Here is a 20,253-nt window from a genome sequence, read left to right as displayed (position 1 = left end):
AGGTTAAGTTTTGGAATTGAGGACATTTTGTATGATTACGGCACCGAAACATGGGCTGTGTGCTGATGTTGGTCGCTGCGCTCACCACCATCGGCAAATAAGACGATATTCACAGATACTCGTAGCCAGTTGAAAAGGGTTGATCAGTAATATGTAGACTTTATTTTTCCTCAAAGAAGATGTGATAAAGGTCAAGACTTTTACATTTTCGTGTGTTTCCCTGGCACAAAGGGGGAATAAAGATTTAAAACAAGCTAAGCAAGTACAAATGTGTTGAAGTGTATGATGTCATGGCCTGGAGCGCTGTGATACAAAGCTATGTGGGAGGTTACACTTAGAGAGTGTCATGACTTTGAGACAGAATATTTTTGAAATAACAAAAAACATCCACCCAACCATTTTCTACCACTTAACCTTTTAAGTGTCGCGGGGCAAGAGGCAGGGTTCAATCACAGGACCAAAACATATAGAAAGACAACCATTCACAGCTACGGTCAATTTAGAGTATCAATCAGCCTCGTCCTCTCTTGATGTCTTTGGACAGTACCAGAGAGAACCCACACAGGAACAGGGAGAACGTGGAGACTCCACACAGGAAGATCCTGTGCTGGGGCCGGGACTTGAACTCTGAACCTTCTTGCTGTGAGGCAACAGTGCGAACCACTGCTCCACCGTGCCACTGAACAATGTACAAATAATACCATGTAATAAATAAGTTTAATTCTTTCATTGGGAAACAGACTTGGCAGGATAACTCACAAATACCACAAAATGCATACAACAAATGTTACACATACAAAAGAACTACAGCTTTTGAAGTGCAGAATGTGCTGCTATTTCACTCTCAACTCTCTCTCATACCTATCTAAGGTATGTAGTCAATCAGGTATCGTTATTCAGCAATGAGGTTCTCATCTGCTGTTGAGAGCCTTCACTTTGTCTTAAGGCCTTTGTTAAGATTTACAATTAGTTCTCGCTGAAGCACAATATACAATTATGTCTTCAGCTTTTATGTGGCAAAGACATTTCAGGCGCGGCTGAAACCTGAATAAGATGCCTGTATCACCAATAACTTCATGTTGGCGTTTCCCTGTCAACGCGGCTACATTCACCAAACATGGTAGGCCAGTATAGAATGAGCCGAAGGAAAAACCCAATACATTTTGAGAAGGTTTAGTCATAACATCGCCTGGTAACATCAGGAAATGAGTTTAAAAAAAACAAACACAAAAACTTTGATGTACAGTGGGTAGAAAAGATCTATTTCAATTTGAGTCAGAAACACATTATGATAGTGATAGGTTATTCAATGGTGTGACCGTGGTTGGGTTCATTCTGATAGTGTCATAGAAGAAGTAACGGTAACTGGACTCCACACGGCCAGATCTTGTCCAAACTTCATGTTTGATGAGAGCCTGAACACATCTACATGTGTAGTTGGTACATAATCCAATTATCAGGTTTCATCCGCCTCTTGCAGCCACACAACCTGGCACGCACGGGGGCGTCATGACCCGGAGGGATGTGTTCTCTGAGAGCTCTCCAGTCTTAAAAGATGCAACAGTAAACAGGACAAAGCTTCTTCTGTAGTCCTACGCCTTTACGATCTTTACTGTTTCATGTGAAATCTTTTCCTGGATTCTTCAGCCCTACTTGTCATTAAAGCGGCCACTGGAAGAAAAAAAAAAAAGTACTTTGAACAGATCTCTAATGCAGTATTTTTACGCTGAGTGGACGTTGGAAAAGTTCCAGTGCACCCTCATGTTACAGATCTTCAATCCCAAATTTTAACCTGCTCATCACTGAAAAACCCACTGAAATCTGCAGATGAAACCAAAGTAGGAAAGGAAGAAAAAAAAAATTAAAACAGTCAGCCTGGTTGTTGCACGCTAGACTTTTTTGCAAGGAAAGGGACTGATTCAGCCCCTCCCACACCCTGCTGTTGTTCTCTCTATCCACTCTATGTGCTCTGGGACCTGGATTCCTTGATACTTTATGTCAGGGGTGGGCAATCATGTGCCATGGAGGGCCGTGTGTATGCAGGTTTTCCTTCCAACCGAACACTTTAACGGGTGATTCCACTGAATAACTCTCTTCTGTGGCTCAAGGTGTGTTAATCAGTGGAATCGCCTGTTAAAGGGTTTGGTTAGAAGGAAAACCTGCATACACACAGCCCTCCATGGCCTTTTGCCCACCCCTGCTTTATGTATTTTTTTTAACATTCATTCACTTCTTCATTTATTAAATCTATAGAGTATCAGCGCGTATATTTGCTGTAGCCCAAATATAATTACAGCACCAAAACATCCACTAATGATTGGGTGACATTAAACACAATAGCAGGTCTATAGCTCTTTGGTTCTTGGGGCAGTCGGTATGGTGACAGAACCTCTCAGACCGAGTCAGAGAACAGGTCTCTGGACCAATCACAGCTCTCGTTCTCATCAAGCGGGTAGCAAACAGACCCATCCAAACTCCTCTCAGCAGCTGTTGCTGTGGCCTCACTGTTACGCGGTGGACTAAAGACGCCATACCCTGTTTGTTCCAGACGTGTCTGTGATGAAACAAGAACAGGAGACGACAAAGTCCTTTTACAATGAACAGCCTGGGGCTCTTCCCCAGTAGAACACGCACCAAAGCTGCTGCTACCACTCACTCTCCTGTCTCGCAGCTGCACACTTAGGGACGTTTCCGCAACAGGAGTAGGAGGAACAATGACATCACTGTCCTCACTATCACCCCAAGTCACATCAGAAACATGTGAGTCACATCTGAGGCTTGTGTTCACTTTTGACTCCATGTTTAGAGTTCCTCTCTGGATCGTGAGGTGCTTCCGGTTCTCATCTGGTTTCCAGAACCTCCTTTTTAAGATGTTTCTGTTTCTCCATCTCCTGGATGTCACACCGCACACCTTGTTCTCTTTGGCAGACTCTCTTACATACCTGACTAACTGAGGCATATTTCTGTAAAAGGCACTCGAATCTTGCTGGTCAGGTTGTGAGCTAAACTCAGGGATTCTGTGTGAGGCAGAAATTTTGACAACTGGGGTAGACTGAGAGGAGGGGATGAAGTCAAGGGACTGTGAATTATCACACCGGATCATGTGTGCAGAATCTTCTTGATGCTGGTTCTGATCTTGAGTGCTTTGTGGAGTTAAACTGTTGCCTCTATTAATACACAGTTTGTTTTCCCAGTCGAGTTCAGCTGATGCTGAAGGTGGAGCTTCAGCCTTTTCGCTGCTCACCGTGTCAGTTTGTCCATGTGTGTTGTGCACATTGGTGTTCACATCAACCATTAGTGAGCTACTGAACAAGTCTGCTGAACAATTGTAAAGATCCCCCTCCAGCTGCACTTCTTTCTCGTTTTCAAAAGGAAGAGAAATGACAATCTCACCCCGATTACACTCATCAGAAAAGTCTTTGGCTTGGTTCTTGTTCATCCATCCAGCAGGGTCCTTCAATGCCTGGTCAGATAAATTGTGTCTGTCAGTAGCATGGTTAGCTGAATTAGTGATGTCCAGTAATTTTTGTGCAGGTCTTCCTGTCATGTCTGAGTAACTCTGACAAACAGAAGAAGAGTCATGTGTTAAGTGCTTGTCTTGTGAAATGACTCCCATGTGATTTCTTGCCTTTTCTTCCCCAATTTGAACACTCGCATGTGAATTTGTTTCAGCGACTCTGTCAAAATCTTTGTTTTCTTCACACAAAAACTCTGTGAGACTCTCAGAGAAAGGAAAATCCTCCCAGGCCATGGAACCTGGCAGACATGTTTCGGTGAGTCGTCTGGTGGAACGTGCCTCGGAGCAGAGCGGTAGGTCATGTGTGTGGCGAGGTGGAGAGGGACTGGGGATGTTGCCAATAGTTGGTTCAACAGACGAGCAAGGACATTTGACAAATGAGTAAGAAGTGTTTTCTGAAGACAGAAGGAATGACGGCACCCTCTTCTCTCCTCTCTGTGCGCAGTGTGGGGTTTTTGTGTCATCTGCCTTCCTGCTGTCCTCATCTCTGCTTTCCTGTGTGCTGCAGTCTTCCTGCTGCTCTGCTGATGAAGTAATGAGTCCCAGAGAATGACCCCACGGTGGGGTGGGAGTGAGGCTGCTGTCTTGGTGCTGCGATCTAAATTGAAACCAAAGGACATTCATGAAATCTCACAACACTGAACAGTCAATTACGCTGTTTGGAAGGATTTGGTCACCAATTTGATCACCAGCACGTGTTTGTTAGCAGCATATCTCATAAACAAACGGACAGGTTTTGATGAAATCTGGTGTAAAAGTAGATAACATTAACAAAGAGCAAGTCATGAACTTGTGGAGGCGATCTGGATCAAAATGTAGATCCTGGATCCTGAAGTATGTTTTAAGTCATTAGCAGGACATACAGTAGCAATAAGGAGATACAACAATGACCTTGATAATAGTCTTCAATATAAATACTTTTATGAATGAATTTTGATGATGCTATGTTTTTTTATTCTGGATACATGCAGCTTTCCATGGCAGAGATATGTGCTCTGTGGGTACGGCTCCTTTAGATTCTGCCCTTGAAATAAATGATTGTAAACTCAGACCGAGGTCGTGCCCATTGAAATGTTCTTAAACTCATTACCTTTGCAGTAGCTGGGAAAGAGAACCAGAGAAAGAGCGTGTGGTGTTATTGAAGCTGCTGGCTGGAGACTGATGAGGAATCAGCAGCAGGGTTGTTGGTGGGGGGCGGGGGGGTTCGCTGGGGTCAGTGCATCCCAGCTCATATTCTGCAGCTCTCTGAAGAAGGATCCGGTAATAACTGATCACTGAGCAGCCTCTCAGGCCTGGAACTTTAGGGAGGATCATCTGACTGGCAACGAAGTGGCCGGTGTTTGCATCACAGGAGCCATTCAGAAGAGGATGGCTTTCTGAATCGGGTATCTGATGGGCACAAACAAAACCCAGGAGGGTTGAGATCAAGCAGCATTTATACAAGAAAAGATTCATAGAACAGCATTGTGAATATGTTCAAAGGCTAACGGCTATTCCACTGTTCCTGTCTTTATAGAACATTAATGTCAGGCACACATACACAAACGACACCAACCATGCTTCCTTAGAAGTATAATTGTACTATGGGTACAACTAAGTTGGCTTATCTGGCCTGGTTACAACTGCTTAGGAAGCTACAAGTTCAACATGGAACAAAATATAACCATCATATTTCAACAACTCAGCGAGGCCAAAGATCACATCAAATGACTAGAAAAGCTGATGTTGTTTGCCAGGTTTTAAGTTGTTTTTTTTTAAGATTTGTTGAGAGGTCATACAGTGCTCAAATAAAGCAAATTAATGAATCCAAAGCCCTGACACAATAGTACCTTTAACCCAAAGATAAAATGCCTGCCGATGAAACAGTCCTCGACGGCCCTTGCCAACAATGTCGCTCTTGTCGATGCTCCAGCTGGTCCATCAGAGTTCTCCACCAACCTACCAAAAGCAGTCAAAACCAGCTTGTGAATAAAACACAAGGTGATTCCTTCAGTGTTTCACCGCAGACATGCTCGCTCACCAAAAAAAAACAAAAAACAAAACTATTACGAAATAAGACGTTGACGTTCATGGGTAAGAAGAGCTGGCAGACATTTGTTTTCATTGTTGTTTAGGCCGCTGTCCATTGACAAAATTGATCGTGAGGTTGTTTTAGAAAACAAAAATCTTTATGGCGTTTACATAGCAATTACTGCATTGCATTACTCTCTACACATGATGAAAGATGTACCCAAAAACATATAGAAAATAATGTCACATAAGATTAAGATAAACTTACAACAAAAATGGTTTTTCTTTATCAAACACTTTCACAGACATCAGAAATATGTTTGACTGATTATACCCTCACATTTATATTGTGTGTTTGTTTAGTCAATGACAGGAAGGGCGGAGAACAAAGGAAGAATTTCATGGCAAACTTCTAATTGTGGAAGTGACAGTAAAAGCTTTGGATTTTCCTCAGACAACAACATGGACTGACTGCTGCTTAAGATATATTAATGTTTCTTACAATGAAATAAAGCTTTTGGTTGTCTAAAGTTCATTACGATACAAACATGAAACTGAAGACTTTCATTCTGGACGGAGGTGTAACACTGGTGGAATTAGAGCGCCCCCGAGGCTCACCTTTGTAAACCACTTGCATGAATGCCAAAGAATGAGTTCAAGCAAGTGCCGAAGACCGTGACTCCAATCACCGTCCTGTCCCGGGCCACCTTCAGGGACAGACGGTACCTGTAGTCGACCTGCTCCCTCGGACAGCTGTAACCACACCTGGAGCATCTGCATCTGGGATGGGTGGACAGAAAAGGATGGCGAAGATTCACAAACAGATAGTTTGCATGTCCTGGTGGCTCAATTGAGGAGTTGATCCAAAGCTAGCACAGATGCAGCTGAGCTAACGCCTGGGCGTTAACTACAGTCAGCACATTTCTGGTAAGCGGTAACACCGTTTTGTGTGCATTTAGCTAATGGTCAGTGTTTGTTTCACCTCGTCGTGTCCTGCGAGTCCTCATCGATCCTGGAGAAGCAGCCGTTACAGCAGGGATAAAACACACGGGCATCATGGAGGGACAGCACGGCGCACTCCACCAGAGCACGCCGTACAGACATCTCCCCCGCCGTGAGAAAAAGACATCTGAGAGACCTGGCAGGCTCACCCACGGGCTGAAAAACTGCAATTTCAGAGCCAAGAAATGCTTAAAAGGCTAGAACAGAGGGAGGTTTCAGAGTTAAAATCTCTTAAGGTCATTTTCGGATTCATACCGCCACCACCACTTCTCATTCGCCGCCTACGTCTTCTTCAGGCGGCTCGTTCCCAGAGTGAAGAGGCGCTATCGCCTCCTACTGGAAGGAGGCAGTACTTTCAACAGCTTCACATCAATGAGATACTAAAGTTTATTTATGACTTCTGCCTTCAAATCTATCTTGCTTTCAGGTTCAGAAACCTTTAAAGTATCGACATTTTGTAACATTTAAAGACACTGTCTGTTTTCACTTTTCTGATGGCTATCTTTTAAGAGTTTGAAAATATTTTTTTCTTCTTCTTCTTTGTGTCCAGTGGAAGATGAGAGAAAATCTACACACACTCCTCTTTGAATCCCCGTAAGCTCCGCACACTTTCATCAAAAGACTTCATTTAAGCTTTAAATGGTACGCCAGGAATCCTTTCTACCAGAAGGCCTTCCTTTCTGCTCATCGGTCTCAATCTACTGTAAAATCTCTGTAATGAGAACACTTATTAATCCAGGAACTGATAAAAAAGACAGGAGCTGTGAGTTGCCTTTTCTTCTTCGGCTTTGTTACAAAGTACCCATGTGAAATCACATTCAGATCAAACTATCAGCCATAAAATTCAGGCAGGATTGTGAAACAACAGAAATGATAAGGTGCATTATTTCTCTCTTCTCTCACACGTTTTTATTTAACACACACACACACATATATACATATATATACACATATACTGTATATATACACACACACACATACATATATATATATATATATATATATATACATACATATTCTGAACTGTGTTTCTTCATTCAAATATCATTTAACAATTATTAATGATGGAATTATCTTTTTAGTCATGGGTCTAGTGATTTCATATTGGTGGGACTTGTTTTTCATGCTTATGATCTCTCGCTCAATCCTCATTTTCCGCCCGACATCCTCTTTGCTTTGCTCAAGTGGCTCTGCTAATCTATGAGTGAATCTATGTAATCCGAGGTAACATGACACCAAGGTGAGGATGTGACGTTACATGTATAGTCCTCGATGTCAATTAGCTAATAGGCAGGGTTGGTCAAGATGTTGCCAGCAGGGCTGTTGAACCTGATATTTCACTGAATTACTCTCATGGCGGTCTTTTCCATGACGAATTGAAAGTGTAAAAACATGACCAGGGCTCGGATGGACAATTAGCTCCATTGCTCATCGTTTTTGAAATGTTTCTGCGTGACGCTCGGTCAGGATGTCCTCGTGGGAGGGAGCGGTGGGCTCAGTGGCAGCCCTAGTAGGAGGGAGTGTTGTGGGGATCTTATGTATGCTGAAGGTTCTTTGAAGGTAAAAAATGTACACGATTTCTACCGAACATTGGGGGCGTTCTTACACATCATCTTTTGTTCATGAAAACCCTACAGCTCAAAGGTCTCTGTCGCCTTAAAAGAATCTTCAGTTTTGTTGTTATTTCATAGTCACATTGTAATATTACAAAAAGGACTTTTGGTATGTAAATAAAATGTTCCCCTGTGGTTGCCCAGGGATCAAATGGAAATATTGCCTTTAAGACTTTATGAGAGGGGAAAAAGTTCCCTGGTAGCACATTGTACTATCCCAGAATATTCCATGAATGTCTCCTGCAGAAGGTAGGGGGGTAGATGGAATAGTAGAGAATCCTCAGAATGTCCTGAGGATGTTCAGGGGGTCATTACGATTGAAGGTTCCCTCGAGGTCTTTATATGAGGTTCTCAGAAAGCACTCAAGACCCATCTATCCATCCATCCATCTATTCATCCATCCATCCGTCCATTTTCTTCTCCTTGTCCTGTTAAGGGTGGCTGGGGGGCTAGAGCCTATTCCAGCAGCCTTCAGGCGAGAGGCAGGGTTCACCCTGGACAGGTCGCCAGTCCATCACAGGGCCAACACATAGAGACAGACAACCATTCACACTCACAGTCACACCTACGGTCAGTTTAGAGTATCAATCAGCCTCGTCCCCTCTTGATGTCTTTGGACTGTGGGAGGAAGCTGGAGTACCAGAGAGAACCCACACAGGAACAGGGAGAACATGCAGACTCCACACAGAAAGATCCTATCCCCGAGCTGTGCCTTGAACCCTCTCTTGCTGCGTGGCAACAGTGCGAACCACTGCACCACCGTGCTGCCACTCAAGATCCTGAGAACTTTTTTTTTTTTTTTTTTTAACCTGTCCTGTTCAGTAGCTGAGGCAAGCAGCATCAGTGTTCCTGGTGCCTTGTTGTACTGAAGCAGTTTTATTCTGCATAGGAGGAGTCTGATAAACTCCTCCTATTGCCATTTATGTTTAACTTTATTAGGAATGGTGTTGGTTCATTGATGAAGCTACCGGACTGAGGCTCAGGAGTGGACAGGAAGAGAGTACAGGGACAGGACAGTGAAGACAAGTGGGAGGGGGGAGACAAAAAAACAACAACAGCAATAGCAGAAAACAACAACAACAACAACAAAAACACAAAAACAAACAAAGACAAACAAAAAACAAACAAATACACAAACAAAGAAAAAGTAACAACAACAAAAGAAAAAGAAAGAAAAAAACAAAACAATGGTTGCAGAATTCCCGGTGCAGGCTTACCATTTGGTTTAATATAATTTTAAGATAAATGTCTGAGTGTGTGTTTATGGGTCAGTTGTGTGCTCCATGCGTGTATGTGTGTATACGCGTGTGTATGTGTATGTGCTACGGTTTGTCTTGGATGCTGTGCGTAGCTGGCTGTAGCTGATGTGGGGGGCCAGGACATCGCACCCCCAGTCCAGGATGGCAGGTAGGTCAGGACCAGGTCACCAGAGCACCCCGAAACCCCCAGGACACGGGGAGCCCCAGGCCACCCCTCCCCCAGGAAACAGCCACAGGCCCAACCCATGCCAGGACCCATAGGAAAGCATAGGAGCAGCAACCCCCACCTGGAAGCAACCCACAGAGAGACGGGGCAGAGATGACCCCGGTCCTGAGAACTTTAAAGTGCAGTGGTATAATTTAACGAATGTTCAAGGAACACTCCCGATATTCTGGGAAGATTTAGGGGGCCCTTTACTGGAGCGTGTATACAAGAGGATGTCCCATCTGTATTCACTGAACATCACTCTTACATTGTCTTTATCTGAAGCTTCAGGGGACAAATGAATAATTCACTTTTTTGTCCTATTTGGTTCTTCCGCTCTGAGGAAGATGACACAATCAATCTTACTTAGATGGAACTTCTATTTGTGTGATATGTATATGTATATATATATGTGTATGTATATGTGTATGTGTATGTGTATGTGTATGTATATGTGTATGTGTATTTATATGTGTATTTATATGTGTATGTGTATGTATATGTGTATGTATATGTGTATGTATATGCGTATGTTTTTGTATATGTATATGTACATGTACATGTGTATGTACATGTTTATGTGTATGTATATGTACATGTGTATGTGTATGTATTTGTACATGTGTATGTGTATGTATATGTGTATGTACTGTATATGTATATGTGTATGTATATGTATATGTGTATGTATATGTATATGTACATGTGTATGTACTGTATATGTGTATGTATATGTATATGTATATGCACATGTGTATGTGTATGTATATGTGTATGTGTATGTATATGTGTATGTGTATGTATGTTTCCCTAAAACATTCTAAGAACATCCTGAATCTTCTCTGGAAGTCCGTCAGACAAAGTCTCACTAAACTGTCAGGAATACCACACTGAGACCATTTGGGAATGTTCTAGAAATGTTACAAGACAACATCCTTCACATCATTGGAAATTTTAACAGAACATCCTCAGAATTTCTGAATCATTTTGTGTTGGATACCACAACCTGTGACATTTTTATGACTGACGAAAATGACCGAAATGAACCGATACTTCATGATGAACAAAACATAGATTTCCCCCTTTTTTAATTTTCCCTCATGATTATTTGAAGTAGTGAGTAAAAAGTCATTTACTGCACTCATGGTATCAGGCCAGCTCTCACTTTGAGGTCGACCCAAGCTAAAATGAACCATATGTTGATGGATTTTCTAATGTTCATGGAGACGTTCTTGCCCCTGCAGCTCAGCGTAAGCGAAGATAAACACAGCAGCTGCTGTTCCTTGTGCGACCCAAGCGTGTGACTGCTGCAGCTCTGGCTTGAGGTTTTTGAATTACAGCATTCGATTCTGCAGTGTTATTACATCAGATGCACGGCTCCTACTTTTGATTACAAAGCGCGTGCTGCTTGGAATGCTTTTTGATGAAAGTGGCTGTTACGTGATGGTCAATGAACACGTAGTATTTCACTGGAATGTAAATGTATGAGGGGTATTCATTTCTATGCAAGCGTGATGCTACAAATGAAGATGCTACATTTAAGACAGGAGTATGTGTTGTACAGAGATTATTACACCAGTGATACATACAACCAATGCAAAGACAAACAAGTTGTAGCCCTCATTTCAAGATAAAACCCAACCAAAATTCCCTCAAATGGAAATAAATCCTGGCAAAGACAGGTGTTAATCTAGCCCTCTACCTTTAGGAAACACTGTCCTGAATAAAGTCCTTACCATGTACATAATAAAGTGTATTCAGGAGAGAGTTGGACAGGAGCCTAAACAAATTACTCTTCCTTCGTTTAAAAAAGTAATTTTTAAATAGTTCAAATGCTTTCCTGAAGCTCAAACAAGTGATTGAGTATTTGGTTGTGTGACACAACTTCCCTTCGAGTGTCTGTGGTAAATGAAGCCGAAAGTCTATGATGACAAATAACAGTGTGTGACGGGTCAACATGTTCTCTTCCTTTCTGGCTTTGAGTTGAACACCAATCAACCAGCACTTCTAAATGCAACCAGGGAAGTTAATCCATCCGAACCAACCAAGACAAATCCTGCAATGCACATACGAGGACATCCCAGGAGAAGCAAAGTATTACTTTGCTTATCACCTGCTGGCATCAAAAGCCAAGAAAAGTCTGGAGTTCCTTAAAATCAAGAATAAATATTTCATAAAACGTCGAGACATTTAACCTGTTTTTTTTTCCTGTGCTGTGACTCATTGCTTGATTAACTCCTCTTCACTTGATAGACTGTTGATTAATGATATCACAAGAGGAAATCATTTCCTCTAATCAGAAGCCTGAGAGTGATTCAGTTCTTTTTAACTGTTAACTTAGAAATCAGAACTTTAAAACCACCAAAAGGCCTCTTCTGCTCTTGAAGGAAAATTGAGGTCCGTGGTAAAGGAGGTCAGGGCCACGCGGACCACATACTCCACCATGAATTGAGTATGGGGGAGAGAGCATTTACCATCTGAACGAAGAGAACCAGTCCTTGCTTTTATCTGGACTATGCCACCTCAACAGATTTTTTTTTTTTTAAAGGCAAAGGAAAAGGGGCGGCACGGTGGTGCAGTGGTCAGCACTGTTGCCTCACAGCAAGAAGGTTCCAGATTCAAGCCCTGGCTCCAGAACGGGATCTTTCTGTGTGGAGTCTCCATGTTCTCCTGTTCCTGTGTGGGTTCTCTCTGGTACTCCGGCTTCCTCCCACAGTCCAAAGACATCAAGAGGGGACGAGGCTGATTGATACTCTAAATTGACCGTAGGTGTGGCTGTGAGTGTGAATGGTTGTCTGTCTCTATGTGTTGGTCCGGTGATGGACTGGTGACCTGTCCAGGGTGAACCCCACCTCTCGCCTGAAGGCTGCTGGGATAGGATCCAGCCCCCCCCCCCCGACCTGTAAGGGGATAACCAGTAGAAAATGGATGGATGGATGGATGGACGGACTATTCATCTGGTCGGTGGACATTTCCAGCTTATCCTCAATATACAGTCTCACAGATGACGTCTGATTTAAATTGCACCAGACCAGAGCAGTCCAGGTTTGTTACCTCTGTAACTGTGCTGTTGGACTGTGAAAGCGTGAGGTTGATTCCCTGAGTGGAGGGTGTAGCATTTGTCAACCCATGACATTTTGGGGCAGATCTTTGTAACATAGCAAAAAATAGATTTTTTTTTTTACACTGTGTTTGGCTGAGTTTGTCATAGCAGAAGTGAAAAAACATTATAGTTTCCACTGGGCTGCTCCTCGTTGGTCTATTGAGTAATGAACCAATCAATTCTTCAATCAAAGAAAGAGCTGATTCTGGCGAAAGGAGGTCTATGACTGCCAACGCCGCCAACGCACACTCCTCCAAGCGATTGGGGGGCCTGTGGTGACACTGGGGCAGGAGCATGTAAGGCTGGATGCGTCACTCCACATGCCATGGTACTTCCCCTCGCTGTCTGTCCAGAGGCAACATTGCTTGTGATGTCGATGAATGTATGCACCAAATGTTTACTCATTAATTTATCAAATAGGATGAATCCAGATTAGAGCTGCAAGCTGAATGAGTCAAGATAATGAGTAAGACTTCAAGACTTTGTCATCCCAGACTATTGTAGCGAGTAAAACAGACACGCGTGGGGAGCAGACCAACATTTCATGAACTCACAATCCTGCAACAACTTCTTATATTTACACAAAAGAAAAAAGAAAAATTTGACAACAACTAGATTCAAAGAAACGGTTTAGATTGTAAAGAAAAGGTGCAAACATTTTGGAAAAGCTTCTTTACAACATTTTTTTTTTACCATGTAGAGTAAATCATCCAACAACACAAGACCAAAGCCACAAAGTGATGCAACGGTTTATCCTCACGCTAAACTCGTGCCTTCAGTTTCTCATGTGTTGGTTTGTTATAAGAGCCTGAGATTATGTAATAATAGGTGGACCTCACTTGCTCTTTTTGTATTTTTGCATTTCTCAGACTGGAATGGATAAAAAGGATTGTGCCACGAGAAGTTGAAAGAGTGCTTTAATTAATCCCTGTCACCTCTCCTCCTTGTGTGGACCTGGGTTCCATGGAAACCGAGCCTAGTCCGTAGTACTGTGACATATTTATTAAATGTCTGTTGCTATTCTATCAAACAGAGGAGATGCCTGTCAGAGAGTAAATGCATCTGTAAAGTTACGCCACATCCACATGGAAGTGACATATTCAGTTACTTGGTCATGTTATTTAGTTAAAAAAGGTGACATTTCCCCCATGAGCATGCAGGACAGTGGGGGCAGAGGAGTGGACCCGGATTGAGGTGGGTGGCCATCTGCCTGGATCACTGGGGTGAGAGAGAGAGAGAGAGAGAGAGAGAGAGAGAGAGAGAGAGAGAGAGAGAGAGAGAGAGAGAGAGAGAGAGACTTGTATGCCTCCAGGTTATTTGTTTGTGTCCAAGCATCATTTGAGGAGATAAGGATGTCATCAAGTCTGAATACAAGGAGAGGCGACTGTTTATACAACACGACAATGGCGACTGATAAGGTTTGACCCCTTTGCTGTTGACATCTGCTTCCAGATGCAGAGATGCATGATGGTTCCTGAATTGGAAGATGTTCCCTGCTCAAAACCCTGGTCATTCTGTGGCGTCATGGCTACCAACAGTCGAGCTCACACGCCCAAACATTGTTACAACATCCCCTCGCAGTTTAGGTGACAGCTTGATTTCTGTGGACAGAGCGTTCTCACGTTTAAAGCAACTACGAGGCTACGCTGCAGCAGCTGATTCACCGAGCGTAGCATCGCTGGTTGTGTTGAGCTCAAGGGTGAAGCGTGTTGAAAGTGTCAGCACCATTAACTTTTGAAATACTCACCAAAACTTGAATAATACACGTACTGCAACATTTACAAGCCTTAGTTGGAGTTACTTTTACGTGTTGCGCACATGGTTAAAATGCACCACGAGCCACAATTCTCACGTCTCTGCAGCTGCCTGCTCAGATTTTCACGTTTCTCAGGCTTAAAGAGAACATTTTCCATCTCCCAAGTCATGTCTTACAGTGTTGCTTTTCCTCACAGCAGAGGCAACATCCCAACTGTGACTCTCTCTCCTTCTCTCTTTGACAAACGTTTTCCCCACCGGCATATCTGACAGGATCTATTTCTCCCTGACCGATAGAAAAACACGACTATATGTTTGTATTCAGTCAGACCACACCTTGCGCGCCTGTGATTGGCACTTGGCTCAAAGCGGAGCGCACAAGCGCGCAGTCTGGACGGAGTGGATCTAACTGGAGCAGCTTCAGGTGCAGCGAAGCTTTTCTGCCGCAGTTTTAAATGAATGACGGATTAATCTTCCTGCACTGCGCGTAAACGTAAGTTGTTGTTGTTCTTCTTCTCCCGGATTCATTCCCTGTAGTTTTAATGTTGTAAAAAAAGAGAAGTGACACAGCATTGATCCGGTTTGTGGGGCAGAAGTGGATACGAGCGCACACCTTGTTAGTGTGTTTTTTGTTGTTGTTGCAGATGTGGAGGACAAACGTTAGTTAAACTGAGGAAATACCGAGAATAACATGCGACAAGTGGAGCAGGTTAACAGTTTGCAGGAATGAACGCTTGATTCCGTCAGTTGATCCTGTTTCTCCTGCCAGACGGCCTCCGTCAGCAGCGACACAAGCCCAGACGCTCCGGACAGCTTCAGCACAACCTGACATGCTGTTTAACGAGTTGACAACGATGTGTCATTATAGAATTGGAATAACTGTCAAAATTATACACACAATTCGTTATAAAACACACAAAAGGAGTAAATAGCCTAGTTTTCATCACATAGACGAACTACGAGGATTACTCAGACCAGACTGATGCAGCTGCCCTCGAATGAATCGGCGGCTGACATTTGTAGCACAGCAGGATGACCAAACATCAGGAACAACTCAGTGGAGTAAACTGTCAAATAAGTGGACGGTCTGCGTGACGTCACTCTCTTTGAAGCCTCGAGTTGTACGTACAGTTTTGTTTGTTTGTTTGTTGCCATCTTAATAGCCCCCCCCCCCCCAATATATTTGACCATATTTGGACAAGAGGGTGCCCGCAGGGGTCACATGACATGAAAGCGTTAAGCTAAAATATTTTCTGCTGATAGAATTCTTTAATAACTTACATTTTAGACATTTTAAAATTTACAGTTAATCCAATCAAATCTGCTGTTTGGTTGGTGTGTATTTTTGTTTAAAATGTAATGAATCTATTTAGTGAAATATTCATCTTTTTCAAAATTCGCTCTTGCTTTCCTGCTAAGTGTTTCAGGTTTCCACATGAAACTTTTGTAGGTTGCTAGCGGGTCGTAAGTGACCTCACACCGTCGGATTAAAAAAAAAAGAAGAAAAAAAAGAGCAGAAACTTATAAACTGCACATCATCCTGCACAGTGACGGATGAAGGAAACACGTTTGAGTGATGGGGGCTTTTAACACACACGCTGCTTAGTTTAGTCCATTTTGGTTGAGAACAGCATCATTTGTAGGTTGTCAAATATGAGGTACAACAGCGTCAGGAAAACATGATTAATAAAAAATGTTTTATAGGGTTTTCCCATGTTCTTCTTTTGACCTCCATGAACTTTGACATCATTAAGGCTTCCATACATGCGCTTTACTTCCTCTTGTTGAGCTTCTTTATGACTCATTCATGAGATGTTTGTGGTTCTGTTCTAACACAAATGTGTTTCGAAGTCCTCTTCAGTCTCATCCATCTTTGATGTCTTCTTTCCTCTGGTTACCAGCTCACAGGTCCAGGACAGACCAGCAGAATGTTTCTGCCTCTGCCAGCTTCAGAAGATGAATTCAACGTTCTTTGATTCTACGGCGATTATGTATCACCTGACAGACCGCCCGCTTAACGCTAGCTGTAACTGCTCCTCGCCCCCTTACAATTGCACAGTCGGGGGCGACACCCTGACACTTCCCACCTTCACCACAGCAGCCAAAGTCAGAGTGGTCATTACCTTCATTCTCTGTGGTGTCTCGGCCTTCTGCAACCTGGCGGTGCTGTGGGCGGCTCACGGCGACGGGAAGCGTAAATCCCACGTCAGAGTGCTGATAATCAACCTGACGGTGGCGGACCTGCTGGTGACCTTCATCGTGATGCCTGTGGACGCTGTGTGGAATATCACAGTCCAGTGGCTCACTGGGGACTTCGCCTGCAGGCTGCTGATGTTTCTCAAGCTGCAGGCGATGTACTCCTGTGCCTTTGTCACCGTGGTGATCAGTCTGGACAGACAGTCGGCCATCCTCAACCCTCTGGCCATCAGTGAAGCGGGAAAGAGGAACAGGGTGATGCTGATGGCGGCGTGGAGCATGAGCGCGTTGCTGTCAGTCCCTCAGGTAAAATATCTCAGGTGGGGTCCATGGATCATCTCTGATTCTCCCTGGAACATCCTATAAACTGGTTTCATCACAAATCATAGAAGACTTCACTGGCGCGCCTCTGATGACTTACCTTCGAATGAAAATTTGACTTCAGTTGAAGCGATTAATCTAAAATATTTTCTGCTGATAAAATTCTTTAAACACTTACATTTTAGACATTTTAAAATTTACAGTTAATATAATCACATCTGCTGCAACTAATATTTCATACCCCACAAATGATCAGTTACATATATGTGCTCATCAAATAAAACAACCTGACATAATAAGGTTCGTAATCTGAGTCTGAAATAAATCACGACCCCGCCAGGAAAGTACTCAGAGAACTCATACGTCTGCCGTGGAGGTTACATGGATCCATGCAGGGGGCATCAGAAATATACTACGTCACTCAGCAGGGGGTGTTGCATACATTTGTTACTCCATGTTGTCTTCACGATAAACCCAAAGACATTGAACATAGTATAATATAGGACTTTATTCATACAGGTTTCCCATGACTGCGTTCAGTGATATCAACGAGAAACCTCTAGAAGACAAAATGATCCGAATTTGATTCATATGATGTAGTGACTGAAATCCAGCAACCAGTCAATTACAAGCAATTTAACGCCAGAGTGAAACGTCGTCATTAACTGCTGCCAATGGCTTTGAACTGCTTTCAAGATACAATTGGACCCAGATCACTCGTTCCCTGGAATATTACATATTTTCCCAGCAAGTTCAATCAAAAACTGCATGAATTTTTGAGGAATCCTGCAGACAAGCCACATGTCAAAGATCACTTTGCTTCCTTGCCGGACATGTTCACTATGACCGCAACGAACTCTAGAAACGATCAAGCTGCAACAAAATGATAGAACGATTGCCAACGTGTATGCTAGAAACTGCTTCTTCACTTAGTGATCAATAAAGTTGTACTGAATTTACTTAAAGGGAGCATCTGTGGGCATGCAGTTCCATCGCCCCCTGACAGGATGAGAGGAAAATTGTAATTTCTATCTATCTATCTATCTATCTATCTATCTATCTGTCTATCTATCGATCCCCAGCATGAACTAACATGTTAGGAACATGCAGACAATTTTGGTTTTGCACTTTTGATTTTGCAAAAGAGATGGTCCCAATTAAGATTTGTGCTCTGTGAAATGTGTTGATTAGTCACACATTACTGGGAAGGCTGTTGCTGGATTTTCCCACATATAATTTTAGTGTTTTATAATTGTAACTGAACATAAACCAGGGAAGAAGCTGTGTGATGGTCCATTGCCCGTGGAGTCAAGAGAACACGGCCAGAGCCTCTTACCTGAAAATGCCTTTATGAATGTTCTTGATCTTCATCCTCAGATGTTCCTTTTCCACAATGTGACCATCATCCATCCTGAAGACTTCACCCAGTGCACCACGCGAGGAAGTTTTGAGACTCGCTGGCAGGAAACGGCATATAACATGTTCACCTTCACCTGCCTGTTCTTGCTGCCGCTCTTCATCATGATCACCTGTTACACGAGAATCTTCTTCGAGATCTCCAAGCGTCTAAAAAAAGACAACCGTGAGTTCGAGCTGATACGTTTAAATCTGTTTATGATCACACGGAGGAACAGAATCCAAAAGGTGCAGGCGAAGACATGGCAAAGTGAGTCTGAAACTAAAACTCACAAGCCCAGACAGACCTGTGACAGAAGTTGTTGCATTTTAGTTTTTATGTTTGTTTGTTTGTTTGTTTTAATCATGGAGGCTCTAAAATCTCAGAGACAAGTACCTCAGAACCTGCCTGATTAAAAACAACACTCTAATAATATGAATTAACCAGCTTGCTTCCTTTCTGCCTCTGTGCCAAATATATGCTTTATAATACTTGTCACAACATTTCACCATAAAACAAATTTTCTCCAAACTGGTTCATCAATAATAATCATATGGGTTTCCTTGAAGTTTGGGGGACATTCGTCCAGCAATATTTGGCTCAGGTGTGGCCCACATCTGTTCTGTTACTTATTCTAGTCGCATTTAATAGCCAGTTGGAGCAGGAGACAGAAAGGTTAACAAATTCATCTCTATGAATGAGATTAACAGCCAAGTCTCTTCAGATATGTTGGGTTGTGTTTTGCTGCCAGGATCCACCAATGAAGTGCATCTGCGCTGCTCAAAGAACAACATTCCCAGAGCTCGCATGCGGACTCTGAAAATGAGCATCATCATCGTTGTGTCCTTCATCATCTGCTGGACTCCGTACTACCTGCTGGGCCTGTGGTACTGGTTCTTCCCTGATGACCTGGAAGGGAAGGTCTCCCACTCGCTGACCCACATCCTGTTCATCTTTGGGCTCGTCAACGCCTGCCTGGACCCAATCATCTATGGCCTTTTCACCACTCACTTTCAAAAGAGGCTCCTGAGTTATTACTGCTGCACTGCCACAGCCTCGGACCCGGGTAACAACGTGGGTCCGACTGGATCTTTCACCTGTGCAACCAGCTCCTTTCAACTGAGAAGGGAGGTGAGCCCCGGCAGCCAGGAGAGGTTCACGTACCAAGAATCAGCTTTTAACAGAAATGAGGTAGACGGAAACCTTATCAGTCCAGGCCAGAGTGTCTCATCTGAGGGGAAAACAGGGCAGAGGCTCCCTGGAAAGTTTGACTAGTGCTATTTAACTCTATTTATTCTCTGACTGATGTGTGAGGTCTTGTACCTCTTAGATATGGCAACTTTGCCTCTGTACAAAACTTGTATTTCCACGAAGGGGAAATACAGAGATTGTACGATGTTGATATGAGGATTTGTGTGTCTAGAAACTATAACGTAGGGCCATCTTAAATAAATATGTTCATCGTGGCTCGTTTGATATGTCGCCACTTTTATGAGGGCAAAGACATCAACTAACTGCACTTGCAACCGCACTGGTGCTCAGTCACTGCGCAGCTCTCCTGAGCATCCGTCCATCCTGATGTCTGCAGCCTCCTTGAAGGGACAGCGGCCTGATCAGCGATGAATCAGTGTCCAAATGACCCCCCCACCCGCCAGCTGGAATTGTGAATGAGACGCAACACCGACAGTTAATGACTTCAAAATTGCTGTTAGCTTTACACAAACAAGAGAGGTTCCTCCAGTGGTTCAGGACACAATCGAGATCAATTTCAGTTGCTATCTAATCTCATCCAGTCATTCAAAATGGCGGAGGAACATCAGATCCAGATGATGCCAATGAAGCATTTTTAGAAAGAAGAGTCTGAGGTGAATCATTG

The 20,253-nt window shown here is 43.2% G+C and overlaps 2 protein-coding genes across 2 annotated transcripts; one reads left to right on the top strand and one right to left on the bottom strand.

Annotated features, from left to right (window-relative positions):
* Positions 1-195: 195 nt before the first annotated feature.
* On the bottom strand, positions 196-6,860 carry ddias (DNA damage-induced apoptosis suppressor). Its single transcript, XM_086188072.1, has 6 exons — positions 6,785-6,860; positions 6,510-6,693; positions 6,146-6,307; positions 5,347-5,455; positions 4,608-4,906; positions 196-4,115 (listed from the first exon to the last, which is right to left on the bottom strand). The coding sequence occupies exons 1-6, from the start codon at positions 6,801-6,803 to the stop codon at positions 2,393-2,395; spliced, it is 2,496 nt and encodes an 831-aa protein (XP_086044198.1). The 5' UTR covers positions 6,804-6,860; the 3' UTR covers positions 196-2,392.
* Positions 6,861-14,859: 7,999 nt separating this feature from the next.
* Positions 14,860-20,169, top strand: LOC147269625 (putative gonadotropin-releasing hormone II receptor). Its single transcript, XM_086188058.1, has 4 exons — positions 14,860-14,957; positions 16,366-16,966; positions 18,359-18,563; positions 19,129-20,169. Exons 2-4 carry the CDS (start codon positions 16,421-16,423, stop codon positions 19,650-19,652), a joined length of 1,275 nt encoding a protein of 424 aa, XP_086044184.1. The 5' UTR covers positions 14,860-14,957; positions 16,366-16,420; the 3' UTR covers positions 19,653-20,169.
* The last annotated feature ends 84 nt before the right edge of the window (positions 20,170-20,253 follow it).

The sequence above is a fragment of the Aulostomus chinensis genome, chromosome 2, assembly GCF_037954235.1.
Source record: "Aulostomus chinensis isolate RoL2024-O1b breed Wild chromosome 2, RoL_Achi_v1.0, whole genome shotgun sequence".
NCBI classification, from domain to species: Eukaryota; Metazoa; Chordata; class Actinopteri; order Syngnathiformes; family Aulostomidae; genus Aulostomus; species Aulostomus chinensis.
The sequence above is the reverse complement of the archived record's forward strand: the minus strand, read 5'-3'. Positions and strand labels throughout refer to the sequence as shown.

What these genes read in the sequence shown, in the direction of transcription:
- ddias (XM_086188072.1), bottom strand. An exon ending in CATGCAAGTGGTTTACAAAG is followed by an intron (nt 5,456 to 6,145) that starts GTGAGCCTCGGG and finishes TGCTTTTGGTAG; the next exon opens with GTTGGTGGAGAACTCTGATG. An exon ending in CTTTCCCAGCTACTGCAAAG is followed by an intron (nt 4,116 to 4,607) that starts GTAATGAGTTTA and finishes GTTTCAATTTAG; the next exon opens with ATCGCAGCACCAAGACAGCA.
- LOC147269625 (XM_086188058.1), top strand. Translation starts at nt 16,421, where the DNA reads ATGAATTCAACGTTCTTTGATTCTACGGCGATTATGTATCACCTGACA. An exon ending in CGTTGCTGTCAGTCCCTCAG is followed by an intron (nt 16,967 to 18,358) that starts GTAAAATATCTC and finishes CTTCATCCTCAG; the next exon opens with ATGTTCCTTTTCCACAATGT. An exon ending in GCGTCTAAAAAAAGACAACC is followed by an intron (nt 18,564 to 19,128) that starts GTGAGTTCGAGC and finishes TTTTGCTGCCAG; the next exon opens with GATCCACCAATGAAGTGCAT.